General features: G+C 40.0%; 1 protein-coding gene across 6 annotated transcripts in view; it reads right to left on the bottom strand.

Moving 5' to 3' along the window:
• Acaca (acetyl-CoA carboxylase alpha) overlaps nucleotides 1–13,461 on the bottom strand; it is a 226,922-nt gene that overhangs the window by 38,983 nt on the left and 174,478 nt on the right. For all 6 annotated transcript variants that reach the window (XM_077801005.1, XM_026398068.2, XM_026398066.2 and 3 more), the window contains 3 exons: nucleotides 5,574–5,717; nucleotides 4,881–5,001; nucleotides 1,826–1,922 (listed from right to left, as the gene is read on the bottom strand). In XM_077801005.1, the coding sequence (XP_077657131.1) occupies nucleotides 1,826–1,922; nucleotides 4,881–5,001; nucleotides 5,574–5,717 (362 nt within the window). The remainder of the gene's footprint in view (nucleotides 1–1,825; nucleotides 1,923–4,880; nucleotides 5,002–5,573; nucleotides 5,718–13,461) is intronic.

Raw genomic sequence — 13,461 nt, 5'->3', positions numbered from 1 at the left:
AGAAGAATACATTTATATTTATTTCTCGAAATGCCATTGCTTTTGAAAGAATCTAGCTGTACTTGTGTTTTATATACTTGTGAGTATGTGCATGTTTGGAGTAAGAAACCCAAAACTCATCAGATGGAAAGAAAGGAAGAAGTCAGAGTGAGTGTCAGAATAAACAATGGCAGAGTTAACCATAGCCAAGCTTGACTGATCTTGGTTGCAGAATGATTCCCGTTCTTCCAATCATAAGTGTAAAGCATTGTTCTCTTATTTCCCAAGGGAAAATCTTAAAGACCTTAACAAAGGCTTGGTTTTGTGAGGCTTACAATCTGTCATGTTTTCAATAGATAGGAAAACTGAAGCAGAACAGATAAGAGACAAATTCTCAAAAAAGTTGGCCCTAGTGTGACATGAGGACTCTTTGTAATGAGCTGATAGGTCCTGGGTAGTAGGACACAAACTCTCATGCATGCCCCACAACTGCCTCCCCAGTGGAAATTTTAATGGCACAAAAAATAATTCTCACTGGGACCCAGAAGCCTAGGGTGAGGTAAAAGACCTGAGACGCAAAAGGAAACGAGCAGCTAGTTTCTGTGAGTTTCCATCTGAGCTAACTCAGACCTGAATCCTATTCAGAGTCACAGTGGAAGACCCTGTCTGTGGGATTTGCCATCTGATGGCTCCCTGTCACTGGCAGCATGAGGCGTGCTGACCTGCTGTACTGAGCAAACCACAAAGCCTAGAATTATTTTCAAGGCTAGAATCTAAATCTCAACCCAATGTGGCATGTTTGAGAATCTTGAGCAGGTGCCACTTTTCACCAAGATAAGGAAAACTGATTGCCCCCGAGAGGAAGGTGAGCTCCAGATGCAGGTCCCTCGGGCAGCATGTCTCCGCAGTGCAGAACTAGATTAAGATCAGCCTTGGCAGGTGCTCGTTATACTGAAAGCTGCAGATTATTTCACACAGAGCTTGCTGTTGAGTGAAGCACTTCTTAGAGTGGGTATTAAAATTTAATAGAAACTTCAATTTCCCACTTATAAAACATGGGTATTCCGGCAATCTGTACCAGCTTATTTTACTCATTCCTGTTTCAGGTAAACTTTTTTTTTGAGGGGGGGAGGGGGTACAATTCAAATCTGATTGTAATCCAATATAGTACATGAGTCACTTAAGTAATCTTGATGCCATGATGGAACTTCTCTCAGGTTGCATAAGAAGCAGATGAGTCTCTGATTCACTTGTCACCTGTTCCTAAAAGAAAGTAGTCTATGGGGGAGGGGAAGACATTGGTAGGCTCTGGCTATTGTAGTTGGGCATTACACCCCCAAAGAGTTTTCCTCGCAGCATTATTAAAAGGAAATACTGTCAGAATCAGCCTTTATATTAAATGCATCACTGGAGTGACACTCTAAATGACTACTGGGAGCCAGTTAGAACACCTTGGGCCTGGTTATAATCCAATATTCTTAGAAAGTTTTTTTTTTTTTTTTTTTTTTTAAAGAGAGAGGGGAGAGGGAGAGGAGAGAGAGAGAGAGAGAGAGAGAGAGAGAGAGAGAGAGAGAGAGAGAGAGAGAGAGAGAATGAGAATTTTCAATATTTATTTTCTAGTTCTCGGCGGACACAACATTCTTGTTGGTATTCGGTGCTCAGGATCGAACCCGGGCCGCACGCATGCCAGACGAGCGAGCTACCGCTTGAGCCACATCCCCAGCCCTATTCTTAGAAAGTTTTGATGAAGAGAACATTACTGATAAAAATCTATATGGCCATGGCCCTTTTGTTTCTTATTTTCAGATGGAAGAAAAGAGAGCTTCCAAAATAAAAGAGCTCTTACCTGGCTCTACCAACCACCACAGTCTGTGCCCACGGCTGCATAATCTCTGAGAAAGATCCATAGTCAAAAAATCCACTCAACCACTGACCTTTCTGGGCTACAGAAGGAAAAAAAAGAATAAAGACAGTCAATCCATTGACAGTGTGCTGGAACTGATGAATTTAAGGTGGGATCTGGGGGATTATTTGGGGGAGTTTGTTGTTGTTTCTAACCATATTATAATAGATGGAAGCATTAGGCAGCCGAATGTTCATCTGCCTTCAGACATCATCTCCTATTTCATTTGCTAGTCTGCATAAAAAGAATCATTTATCAGCAAAAGCATCATTTATTGTTAAACGATGGGGTTCAGCTAGCACAGAGAGTTTGCATGCTTTTAAATAAACAACTTGGCTTTTTTTTCAAGATACCACAAGCATTTGTCAAAAGGCAGCCAAGTCATTAAAGATGTTTTAAAAAATGTCTATTTCTATTTTGAAACTCGTCTTACAATTTTGTTTGATTCCATTGATTTTCTTTTAATGGAAAGATGAAAGTAATCAAATAAGTATTAATGATCAGATGAGGACCCAAATTTGAGGAAAAGAAAAGGGATTCAGTGTTTCTGCTAGAAAAGTAAGATAGATCCAAAGTATAACTTTTCTACAAGAAAGGGTCATGACCACATACTCTTGACAGAGCAAAAACATAATGGTTCAGATGCATAATGCTTAATGCCATTAACCTCCCTTGCACAGAAAATTCCCTTCATTGGCAAGACATGTACTTTCAATATCCTAGTTTAAAAACTTTCGTTCCACAGGTATAAATGTTTGACCAAGGCCCTAGGAAAGCTTCTGCAAATAACTGTTCCCTAGCTTGCCCTCTCAGCTCATGGTTTCTCTGTGATTCTTCTAATTTGAACACAGCCCTCCACCCTGTAAAAACCCAAGTCCAAAACCAATTAAAAGTGAAGATTCGAGCAAGCTAACCTCTGCTGACTTAAACAGGATGGAGAGTGTTTTATCAAGACTAAACTTGTAATTACTGTGTTCTACATTCCTTGCCTCTATGGCCCCAGTGTAAAATGTGATCATCCATTTCAAAATTATCTCTCCATCGTGAGCCCAAAGCTGATCGTTTAGATTCTGGTCTCGTGTTGGGCGTCAGTTTGAAGAATATCATGGCACTATCTTCTCTAATAAATGACTTTAACTTTTCACCTAGAAGATATCTGCTTTAACTTATCACAGGGAATCATCTGCTTTCTTTAACGCTTCCACTAAATTAAAATCTGAAGTCACTCGATTTGGGAGCGAGTGTTAGCTACACAGAGACAGCAGGATGAATTACTGGGGAGTCGATGAAAAAATATTATACAAAAAAATAGAAAACTTAGTTTATCACAAATTTCATTTTATTCTCTGGTTCTCATTAATAATGACAGGGATAACCCCTATCTACACCCACACTTCTGTTCACACCATGAATGAGGGGAATGATGAAGGTTCTAACCAAATTTTAACTTTACATGCCCAAATCATTTTATAATTCTTACTTTAATAATGATTAGGAAGTACAGAATTAATTTCAAGTGAAAAAATCTGCAGCTTCCCCTCCCTTCTTTGATATTGAGGATTGAACCCAGGGGTGTTGTAGAACATTTTACCTCTCTATCCCTTCTCATTTTGAGATGGAATCTCATTAAATTATTGATGTTGTCATTGAACTTGAGATCTTCCTGTCACAGCCTTCACTGGAATTACAGGCATGTGCCACCATGCCTGGTTGAAAATGTTTACTTTTTAAAATAAACCTTCTTGCCTAATCATAGCAACAAAAAAGCTGACTAAAACACCTGAAAATGCTAATCTATTGTTCCTATTTCAACCCCCCAATATAATTTTCTGTCATTATTTATCTTTATTTTTAAACATGTTGCAGCTCTTTATATTTTTATTTTTTATTTTTCTGGTACTTGGGATTGAACTCAGGGGCACTCGACCAATGAGCCACATCCCCAGCCCTATTTTGCATTTTATTTAGAGACAGGGTCTCACTGAATTGCTTAGTGCCTCTGTGTTTCTGAGGCTGGCTTTGAACTCACGATCCTCCTGCCTCAGCCTCCAGAGCTGCTGGGATTACAGGCATGCGCCACTGCACCAGGCTTAAACTTTATTTTAATTACTATAAAAATAAAATAAAAAACCCTCTTGCCTTATATGTTGATTAGGGTAGAGTGAACTCTTGGTTATTGTAGTTGGGCTTCACAGTCCCCACAGTGCAGATGAGACAGTCAGACATAGAACTTAGAAGCTGTTAAGATGGTTCCCTAGATTTCTCAGGAGAACTTTTGTTGAGACTTGTTCTGATTTTCAGGAGAAAAGAGGCTCACCTCATTTCCATAAAAGTCCTGAATTTTAAGGCTGATAGGTGTGCTAGGCACATACTTCTTATCATAATCATGTATAAAAAATAAGAGGCAAGGAGAAAACTACTATAGTGATTTTTCTGCCAGTGTAAGAAATTTTTTATTAAGATTAATAAGAAAAGGCATTGAAATCAACATTAACTGTTGATTTTTCTAGAATATCTACAGTCAGGTGTAAGATGAAGCCTGAGCTCTAAAGTAATAGCTGTGTGGCCTTACACAGATCATTCAACTTCTCTGAGATTGTAAAATGGTGAACTTTCATTCTCATTCTCTCTCAAATAATATATATATATATATGAATTTCTTTCCATCTGATCCGGCTTTAGTGTGTACTCTTTCTCCTTCCTTCCTTCCTCTTTTCTTTTTTGCAGTACTGGGGACTGAACCAAGGGGTGCTCTACTACTGAGCTACATCCCCAGCCCTTACTAGTTTCTGACATGAGGTCACTAAATTGCTGAGGCTGGCCTCAGACTTGCAATTCTTTGGCCTCAGCCTCTCTAGTAGCAGGGATTACAGGTGTGTGCTACTGCACCTGGCTTGGCTGCTTTCTTAGTCACATGCTTTTATGTAGGACTTGTGATTGAAAGAAGATTAAAAGTTTGAGAGCCAGGGCACCACAGAGTCTTCAAACATATACATACTTGGGTGAGGACGACCTGCTAACATCCATCGAGGATCATATGGAGCCTTTGTGGGAACAAACTCAATGATTCTATCTATAGGATCCTTGGAGTTCAGGAGAGGAACTGAACTGTGCACGCTCTAAAGGGAGATTGGGAGAGAAAGAGCACAGCAATCAGTGAAAAACCGTCTTATGCTCCAACTCAGCAACAGCTACAGAAAAAAGATAGCAGGTTCCACATTCAGAAATTAGACGCGTTGGTCCCAATCACCAGCCAGAAGCATCCTAGTTATGTGCCAGGCACAGAGGAACATGCACAGGTCTTAATCTCATTTAGAAGTCTGGCACAAAGTGGTGCATTTTGACTCTTGATTTCAGTGTGTCCACGCTTTCTGGGAAGCTCTCCAGAGAATGAATGACTATTACAAAAGGAGAAAACCCAACAATGAGTAGGAAACCTTAATATGCTGGAATCTGAGTCTAGAAAGGACATGAAGGCATTCTTGGCTGGAAAATACCAGAAACAGGCCTAATGAAATCCAGAGACATTTTAAAGGTAGAAGGCAAAAGATGTGTTTGAGAAAAAGAAATCAAGAGCTCTCAGAGAAATATTTCATAATAAAAAATTCCTCTGCCTTAAAGATGAGACTTCAAACATAGAGACAATGAGCCATGTTAGAAATGGCAGGATCTGCTGGAAGGAAGGACTCACCTTGGGCATGTATGACAGCCAGTGCAGGACAGTGAAAACTCCTTCAAAGTCATCACAAACGGTACAGTGGGTTACCCCGTTGTTGTGCATGATCTGGATGCCCCCAAGCTGGTTATTGGAGGTGTAAACTTCCCGTCCAAGGACCTGGAGAAATGAGCAAGAGAAAGGACATTTGTCTCTAAAAAAGTAAAGACATAGTTTATTTCATAATTCTCACTGAAATAGGTTCTTTTCATCACAAGACAGAGATCCCAGACTCTGTGGGTTGTTCTGAGTGACTACCAGGATCTTCTTCCTAAAAAGAAAACTCAGAAAACAAAAAGAGTTTTAAACAATCACATATACGGTTGCAATTTAAAATCCAGCAAGCTTTTCTCTCTACTAGCGACCATAGACAGGTAGAAGGCAAAAGATGTCTTTGAGAAAAAGAAATAGCATTCTTGGAGTCTGACTTGAAACTGCAGTGATGGGTAGGCTGGGACCCTGAGGCACAGGCCACCCTGTCATGTGTAGGTCTGGCAGAGTTGTTATGCACATAAACAAAAAAGATAGCATGCCTGTCTTTTGACAAGCCGCAGTTAAAGAAACCCTGTGGGGGTCTGGGTTCCTCATTTGTTTCCTAAAGGATTACCTTTTTCTTCACATTTGATTTTGGTTTTTTCTTTTTCTTCTTTCCCTAGTGCTGAATATTGAACCCAGGAACCTTGTGCATGCTAGGCAAGTACTCTATCAACAAACTACATCCCCAGTTCCCTTGTGTTTTGATTTTAAAAGCAGGTTCCCATTCAAAAGCCCTAAAGGGGGGCAAAAATCCTGAAGCAACCAATGATACAGACACAAACCCCTGAGTCTCAAATCCTCTCTGTGTGCTGGGTGCAGGACTATGATTTATTCCCAAGCCTGCTTCCCCTCTGCCTTTCCCTTCCAAGGCTGTAGGAAATTCTGGGCCTCATTCTCTGTCTCTCTGGAGGAGTTTAACCCTTGTCAGGTCAAAGGGCACCTGCAATTGCAAACCACAAAGTTTCCTTTAAAGAAGAAAAAGGGGAAAAGAATTCTTGGACTTAGAAATTGTAGGGTTCTTTTCTCCTTGAAGATCGGTTAATAATTTCTTTCAGGGAGGGAGGTTTTCTGACCCAACAGACGGAAGCCGGGCGGCCTGATCACTGACTATTGCAAACTGCTCAGTGTATAGTAATTGCCAGTCATCTAGGGTAGCCCTGGAGAGCTCTAAACAGTTGTGGAGCACTTACTGTATTTTCCCTTTTCTTTTCCCTTTCTCCTCCTCCTTTAAAAAATAACGACAACACAAAATTTCTTCCTTACTAACTTTTATTCATTTTCAGTCTCTGGGGAGAACCTAATAAATTGAGGGCTGGCAAATTGTACCTGTATATTCCCAATTGGCCCCTTCTTGTTAGGAGCTTTGAGAGGTTCCACTGCGTGCTGGGTCAGCCCCTACATCAAGACCTTCCCAAGGCTGTGGAAGTTGGTGACCAAAGTAATAACCTCACTGTGACCCAGCTGGCCTTGCTTCCATTTAACTTCAGCTAGGAAGGGCATTAGAGACTTTTCTGAAAGGAATATGGAAAGCAAAATTGCTCTCAGATTACTGCTTTCCTTGATAAGGAAGCACAGAGAACAAGCCTTTACAGGCAGCCCCAAGCTGAGCAAGCTGCTGGCAGCTCCTTTGAAGGAGCCCCATGAACAGGGGAGAACATATCTGACCACTGGGCTCCCATCCTCCCCTCAGTCCATCTTTAATCTTAGCCCAGGCGCTGCGGCTCTTTTCTCATTCTCCTGCTGTCTCTTTCCATTTGCCCTCTCTCTGACTGATACACTGATCTCTCGGTCACTCGGCTTTCTGCTCCACTGAGTCCATATTACTAATAACACCTCCGCCACGGCCAGTTTACCTCATGAAGGCAGGAGCACATCATTACAAAATAAACTCATAACTTTGACATTCTAGCAAATACACGCCGTTTGTTATTTTTATGGCTTTAGTCTTTCTAACAGGCAGAGGGCATTACATACCTGTTTCATTTATATCTTTAAATGTGGGCACACATGCACACTCACACATGCATCAGGAAACAAAACAGAAGAGAAAAATCAAACCAAAACAAATATCCAAAGCAGTCAGTTGATGGGAGATCTTGGTGGAGGCAGAAAACCTGTCACTCAGGGAGGCCACGCTCTGATCTGGCTCTGGTTTTATGGTCGTCATAAACCCGATGGCCCACAACTGGTCCTTCTGGGACAGACTGCCTCTCTGCGAGAAGTCATTCAGTGTGATCAGCAGTATTTTTAATTATTAAAATAAAATTGGAAAGGGGGAAAAGGAATAAAAAGGAGACACTGTGCTGACCCTGAATATCTGATATTCACAATCTATGTCAGGAGCCAACTACTCCTTGTTGCCTGTAAGAGAGGTGCCATTTTCTGCTAAGAAACACTATTTTCTGTCCAATCTCTAGTACTTGATAATGTCCAATTAGTAATGGACCAGCGAAGGACAAAGCTCAGAAAAAAGGACTGAAGCAGACCAAGAGCTGCTTCATGGTTTAAATGCACCATTCTCAGATGTCTTTGCCCCTTCACTTCAAAGGATAGGAAAGCATTCAGAACCAGGCTACTCCCAGAGACCTTCTGCCACTTATCTATTCTACTGCTGAGTTACACTCCCAGCAACTCTATCTTGTGTTTTTACAACAGGAGACAAACTTGAAACAGCAAGATTCAATAACATAGCACATCTTCCTTTAGCAAGCTAAAACTCAAGACTGATGCTTTGGCATTGTTCTGAAAAAGCAGCGGTATTTCTGTTTCTTCTCCTCTGGGTTCTGAAGAAACCCAACTAGGGTTTAACACAACCAAGAACATTAATTCTGGGCTAAAGAAATATTTGCCGTGTGTGAAGATTCATTTAATTTGGAAATGAAAGAGAAAAACCATAGGATAGAGTAACAGACTATCTAATAGCTCTCTGACCAGCCTTATTTAGGGAAACGAAGGTGGGGTGGAGACCAACACACTGAAATGAAATCTGTCCACTTACAAATGCCAACAATCACAGATACTTAACAATCAGCAAGGGGAAAGCAGTGCCGCGGGCTCATCTTCAAAGGCTGGAGGTTTTGGAGTACGCACAGTAGGATGAGAGTGCACACAATGGCTCCTGATTTATAGGGGTCGTTGCTGACTCAAGTGGTTTTAATGATTTTAGAATACCTCACAACAAAAGCTCCAACCAAGGAAGCAGAATCTGGGCTAGGACAAAATTCATTCTGCCTAACTCTGAAATGATGATGCCAGAACAGTCACACAGACCCTAATCGACACCTAGGAAGATAAGATGGCCCAACACAAAGAACCACTGTTTTATTCCTCAGTAAGTTGTCTTACCAACCATCTACAGAATAACCTGGGGTCAACAGCCCGCATCACATTTTCATGAACTAGGTGGGTTTCATTTGTCACTCTTTTAAACTTTGACATAGGCATTTCTATATTAGTTGAGTTGCTTGCCAGAGTTTTCAAATTATTCCTCTGACATTTTCTACTATTTGAAATAAATTTTAATTTATCTGCCCCCAAGCATCACTATTAAACATAGGAGCCATTCAAACAGAGGAGAAGCTCCCAAGGCCTGCTTTGTTCCCTTCCAGATCTAAGTGGAAGAACAACACCATCTTGAGGTCCTCTGCTAAAGGGTACCCAGGCCACAGAACTGGTAAGGGCTGAACTTGAGAAAAGAAAAGATCTTTACCCAGCCTCTCCATAAATGTAAGCCTCATCCAGTGTTTCATTCATTGCAGCTGGCAGACTTGAGAATTAAGGGCACCACATAAAAGCTACTGATTAGCAGAGAGGCAATTGTTAAAGGCTCCACCAAAGATGCCACAGAGCCTTTAGAAATGTTCAGATGTGTAAAAGGTACAAATGAATGCAGTCATACACACATGCTAAGACCTCTGCTGCTGTTGCTGCTTATCTAGAGACATTGCAGACAGCTAAGGTTTACACAGCTGACAGGCAATGAAAACAGTCTAATATACAGCCTGCTCTCGCCCTTAAATCCCTTTTTGGAGATCAAGATAAACATGTTCTTCCCTTCCCCAGTACTCCAGACATTTGAATGAAGTGGCGAAGCATTGTGAGGTTTTGTGCAAATGAAATCACTATGTAACACTGAATGAGCGTAGTATTTACTTGTCAGGATATTTGTCAGCACAGGCATTGAGATACACGAGTTTCAAAGATGCAATTTAGCTCAATCTTTAAAGAATTGCTCTTATCCTGATACACACATTAAGACTCTTAGACTTATATACAAATATTTGCAATCATGTGCTAAGATGTGAAAAATAATGATGTATAAACAATGGAATAAAAGAGAAAAGCTACTGCTGCTTTCCCCTCTTAAACAACCTCAGTAGGTTAGAACATCTTGTATTTAAAGAATCAGAGTACAAAATTCCTCCTGCACCCATGAATTCAGCTATGCAAGCTTTGCTGCAATCCTCATTAGGACACTTCCATTCTCAAGAGAATTTCAGGAGGGTTTTTTGGTAAATTTGCTGAGTTATCATCATCACTGGACTTCATCCAGGATTCTAGGTATTAAAGTCACTCTGAGATCCGTCAGGTTATTGATAAAGGTTTGGCTAAGGCAGACAGAGAGAGAGACAATGAGAAAGAATGGGTGGAAGTAGGGGAAAAGTGATAAGATGGGAACAAAAGAGGTGAAAGAATGAAGTGTGGGGGGAGGAAGGGGAAGAAAAAAATGTAATAGCTCATCTACTCAGTGCTGCTAACATCCTCTTCCTTGACCTGAGAGGACTACATTTTTAAAAGCTGACAAGTAATTCAATCTCCAATTAACAATTTTAAATGGTGTAGCACATATTACTGTGTAAATGTTTCACAAGGAATACATCTAAGGGTGAATGGAATTAAATGTCCAGGGAAACGGGACCAGTGCCTCCATGATCAAAAATATTTGGGTGTTCCAAAATACAAAGCCATAGGGTTACAACTTTTTCTCCCTTCTTTATTACTACTGCTGTCAATGGCAAACTGGAGCATTGGTTGGCAGTTGGTAAATTAGACTTGGGGATATAGAAAAGGCTTAGTGCCATTCGTTGGCAGAGGAGAGAAAAGTCCCTGACTTGAGCCACAGTTGGATTCAAGACCATCCCTACAAGACCAAAAATCTTTCTATAAGTAGTATATTACGAAGCAATCAGAATTGCTGAAGAATATATTGGGTCAAAGGGACTGTGCTACCACTGTAGGGGAAAAAAAAATTTTAGCCAAAAAGAGAATGAGATATAAGCCAGAAATAACACTGGATGACCTCTGTTTACTGAGGTGTAGGCCTCATTGGAGAACAAAGGAATGAGTTAGATGGCAGAAGGATGATGGGTATTGAAGGTAGAGTGGGTAAGGACCAGAGACTCATTTTTAATGTAAAGGGGAAGGGAAGAGCCACATGATAGTTTGCTTGTCAAATGTAGGAGAAAAACGTGTAAGCTTCTGTAGAAAAAGTCGAATGCCAAAAGCAATCACTAATCACATCCTGAGATCCGTCAATTGCTGATTTAGCTAGGGACTTGGAAATACTGATAATAAATGAATTCCAAATATAGAAATATTTACCATTTTTTTTAAGAGAGAGTGAGAGAGGGGAGAGAGAGAGAGAGAGAGAGAGAGAGAGAGAGAGAGAGAGAGAGAGAGAGAGAGAATTTTCAATATTTATTTTCTAGTTCTCGGGGGACACACATCTTTGTAGGTATGTGGTGCTGAGGATCGAACCCGGGCCGCAGGCATGCCAGGCGAGCGCGCTACGGCTTGAGCCACATTCCCAGCCCAATATTTACTATTTTAAATAAAGTTTGGTTTGCTGAGGTATAATCTACATATAGCAAAAATGTCCACTTCAAGGTTTATGGTTCTATAAATACTGAAAACACATATAGTCATATGTCAGCCACCACAATCAAGACAACATCTTCATCATCCCCCAAAGTTCCCTATGTTCCTTTGTAATCCATCCTTTCCTTCTACTCTAACAACCACAGATCTGCTTCTGGCCCCAACAATTTTACCTTTCTAGAATGTCACATAAGATGTAGACTTCTAAGTTTAGCTCATTTAGTTAACACAATGCATCAGATCTTTTCACATAAGTGTCAGAAGTTCCTTTTTTATTGCTAGGTAGTGTTGCATTTTATAGAAATACCACAGCTCACTCACCTGTTTGTTGGGGGATATATGGAGGGATTATGAAGAAAGCTGATATAGACATTCATATATAGATATTTATTGAGGGGGGCAATGCTGGGGACTGAACCCAGGAGCTCTCTACCACTGAGGTATATCACCAGCTCTTTTTTTTTTTTTTTTAATTTTGAGACAGGTTCTTGCCAAGTTGCCAGGCTGGTCTTGAATTTGCAATCCTCCTGCCTCAGCCTCCTGATTAGATGGGATTACAGGTGTGGGTCACCGCACTAAGCTCATGTACAGGTTGTATAGATGTATATTATTATTTGTTTCTTTTTTTAATGTTATTTTTAGTTATAAATGACAGTAGAATACATTTTGAAGTATAACTTCCCATTCTTGAGGTTGAACATGATGTGATTTTCACTGGTTTTGTACTCATAAATGAACATAGGAAAGTTATGCCTGATTCATTCTACTGTGTTTCCTATTCCCATCCTCCCTTCCTCCCCTTTATTCCCCTTTGACATTGTCATTTCTATTGGGTAAATATATAGGAATAGAATTACCAGGTTAAATGATAAGCAAAAATCTAACTCCATAAAAGACCCCCACACACACACAAAAAAAGAATACATCCTTTTTGAAGTGGCTGTACCATTCTGGATTCCTACCAATAATGTGGGAGAGTTCTGGCTGCCCTGAGTCCTCATCAGCACATGGAATTTTTCAGTTAAAGATGAATGAATGAATGAATAAATAAATAAATAAATATTTAGGGCTGGATATGTAGCTCAGTGGAAGAATTCGTGCCTTGCATGAATCCAACCCCCAGCATTGCAAAACAACAACAAAAAAACAAACAAAAACCTGTAATAATTTGGTTGAAAAAAATTCTAGTGGTATCAAACTGATCTTTTAATTTGCATTTCCCTAATGAATGATGATAAATATCTTCTTATTTGCTTATTTACTATCCTTATATCTTCTTTTGTGAAGTGTCTTCAAATTTCTTGCCCAAGTTTCTAATTATTGAATTTTTTTCTTATTGAATTCTGAGAATTCTGCATGTATTCTGAATACGTCTTTTTATCAGATGTTTTCTAAAGATAGAAAATTTAAAAAGAAATTCCTGTTTTCAGTCATTTCCCTATTATTTTTCCTAAATAGGTTGGTGCTGGAGGCGGGTGGCTGTGTGAGTAACCGCCTGTGCCCATAGTGGTCAGGCACCAGAGTTCAGAGCTTGCTGGGGCTTGGCTTCTTGGCAAGTAGCACTGATCCTTCATCTCTGTGCCCTTCGTGTGTTTTCTCTTTTATATCTGGTGGGCAGCAGTTTTTCCCCTTAAATTTTAAGCTCCATGAAAGCAGGAATTATCCTTTTATCTTTATAACATAAGAACAGATTTACATATGACAGGTATGCAGTAAACGCATGTGAACTACCACAGATTTTAAAACTGGTAGTTAATATGCTCTCTAAAATCTCAACTTTGACTTATATTTTCAGCAAGTTGAATTACCATAAACAAAGAATCCTTCATATTAGTGTTACAATGTGTATCAGTGTTCTTAAGAAAAACAAGTAGTTTAAGGTGGGTGTTTTGTTTGCTTTTTTTACTTGGGCTACAATTAAGATTGTAACTCTATGTACTCTAAAGTCACA

The sequence above is a fragment of the Urocitellus parryii genome, chromosome 7 (assembly GCF_045843805.1).
Source record: "Urocitellus parryii isolate mUroPar1 chromosome 7, mUroPar1.hap1, whole genome shotgun sequence".
Lineage (NCBI taxonomy): Eukaryota > Metazoa > Chordata > Mammalia > Rodentia > Sciuridae > Urocitellus > Urocitellus parryii.
This window is presented reverse-complemented; position numbering and strand designations above follow the sequence as displayed.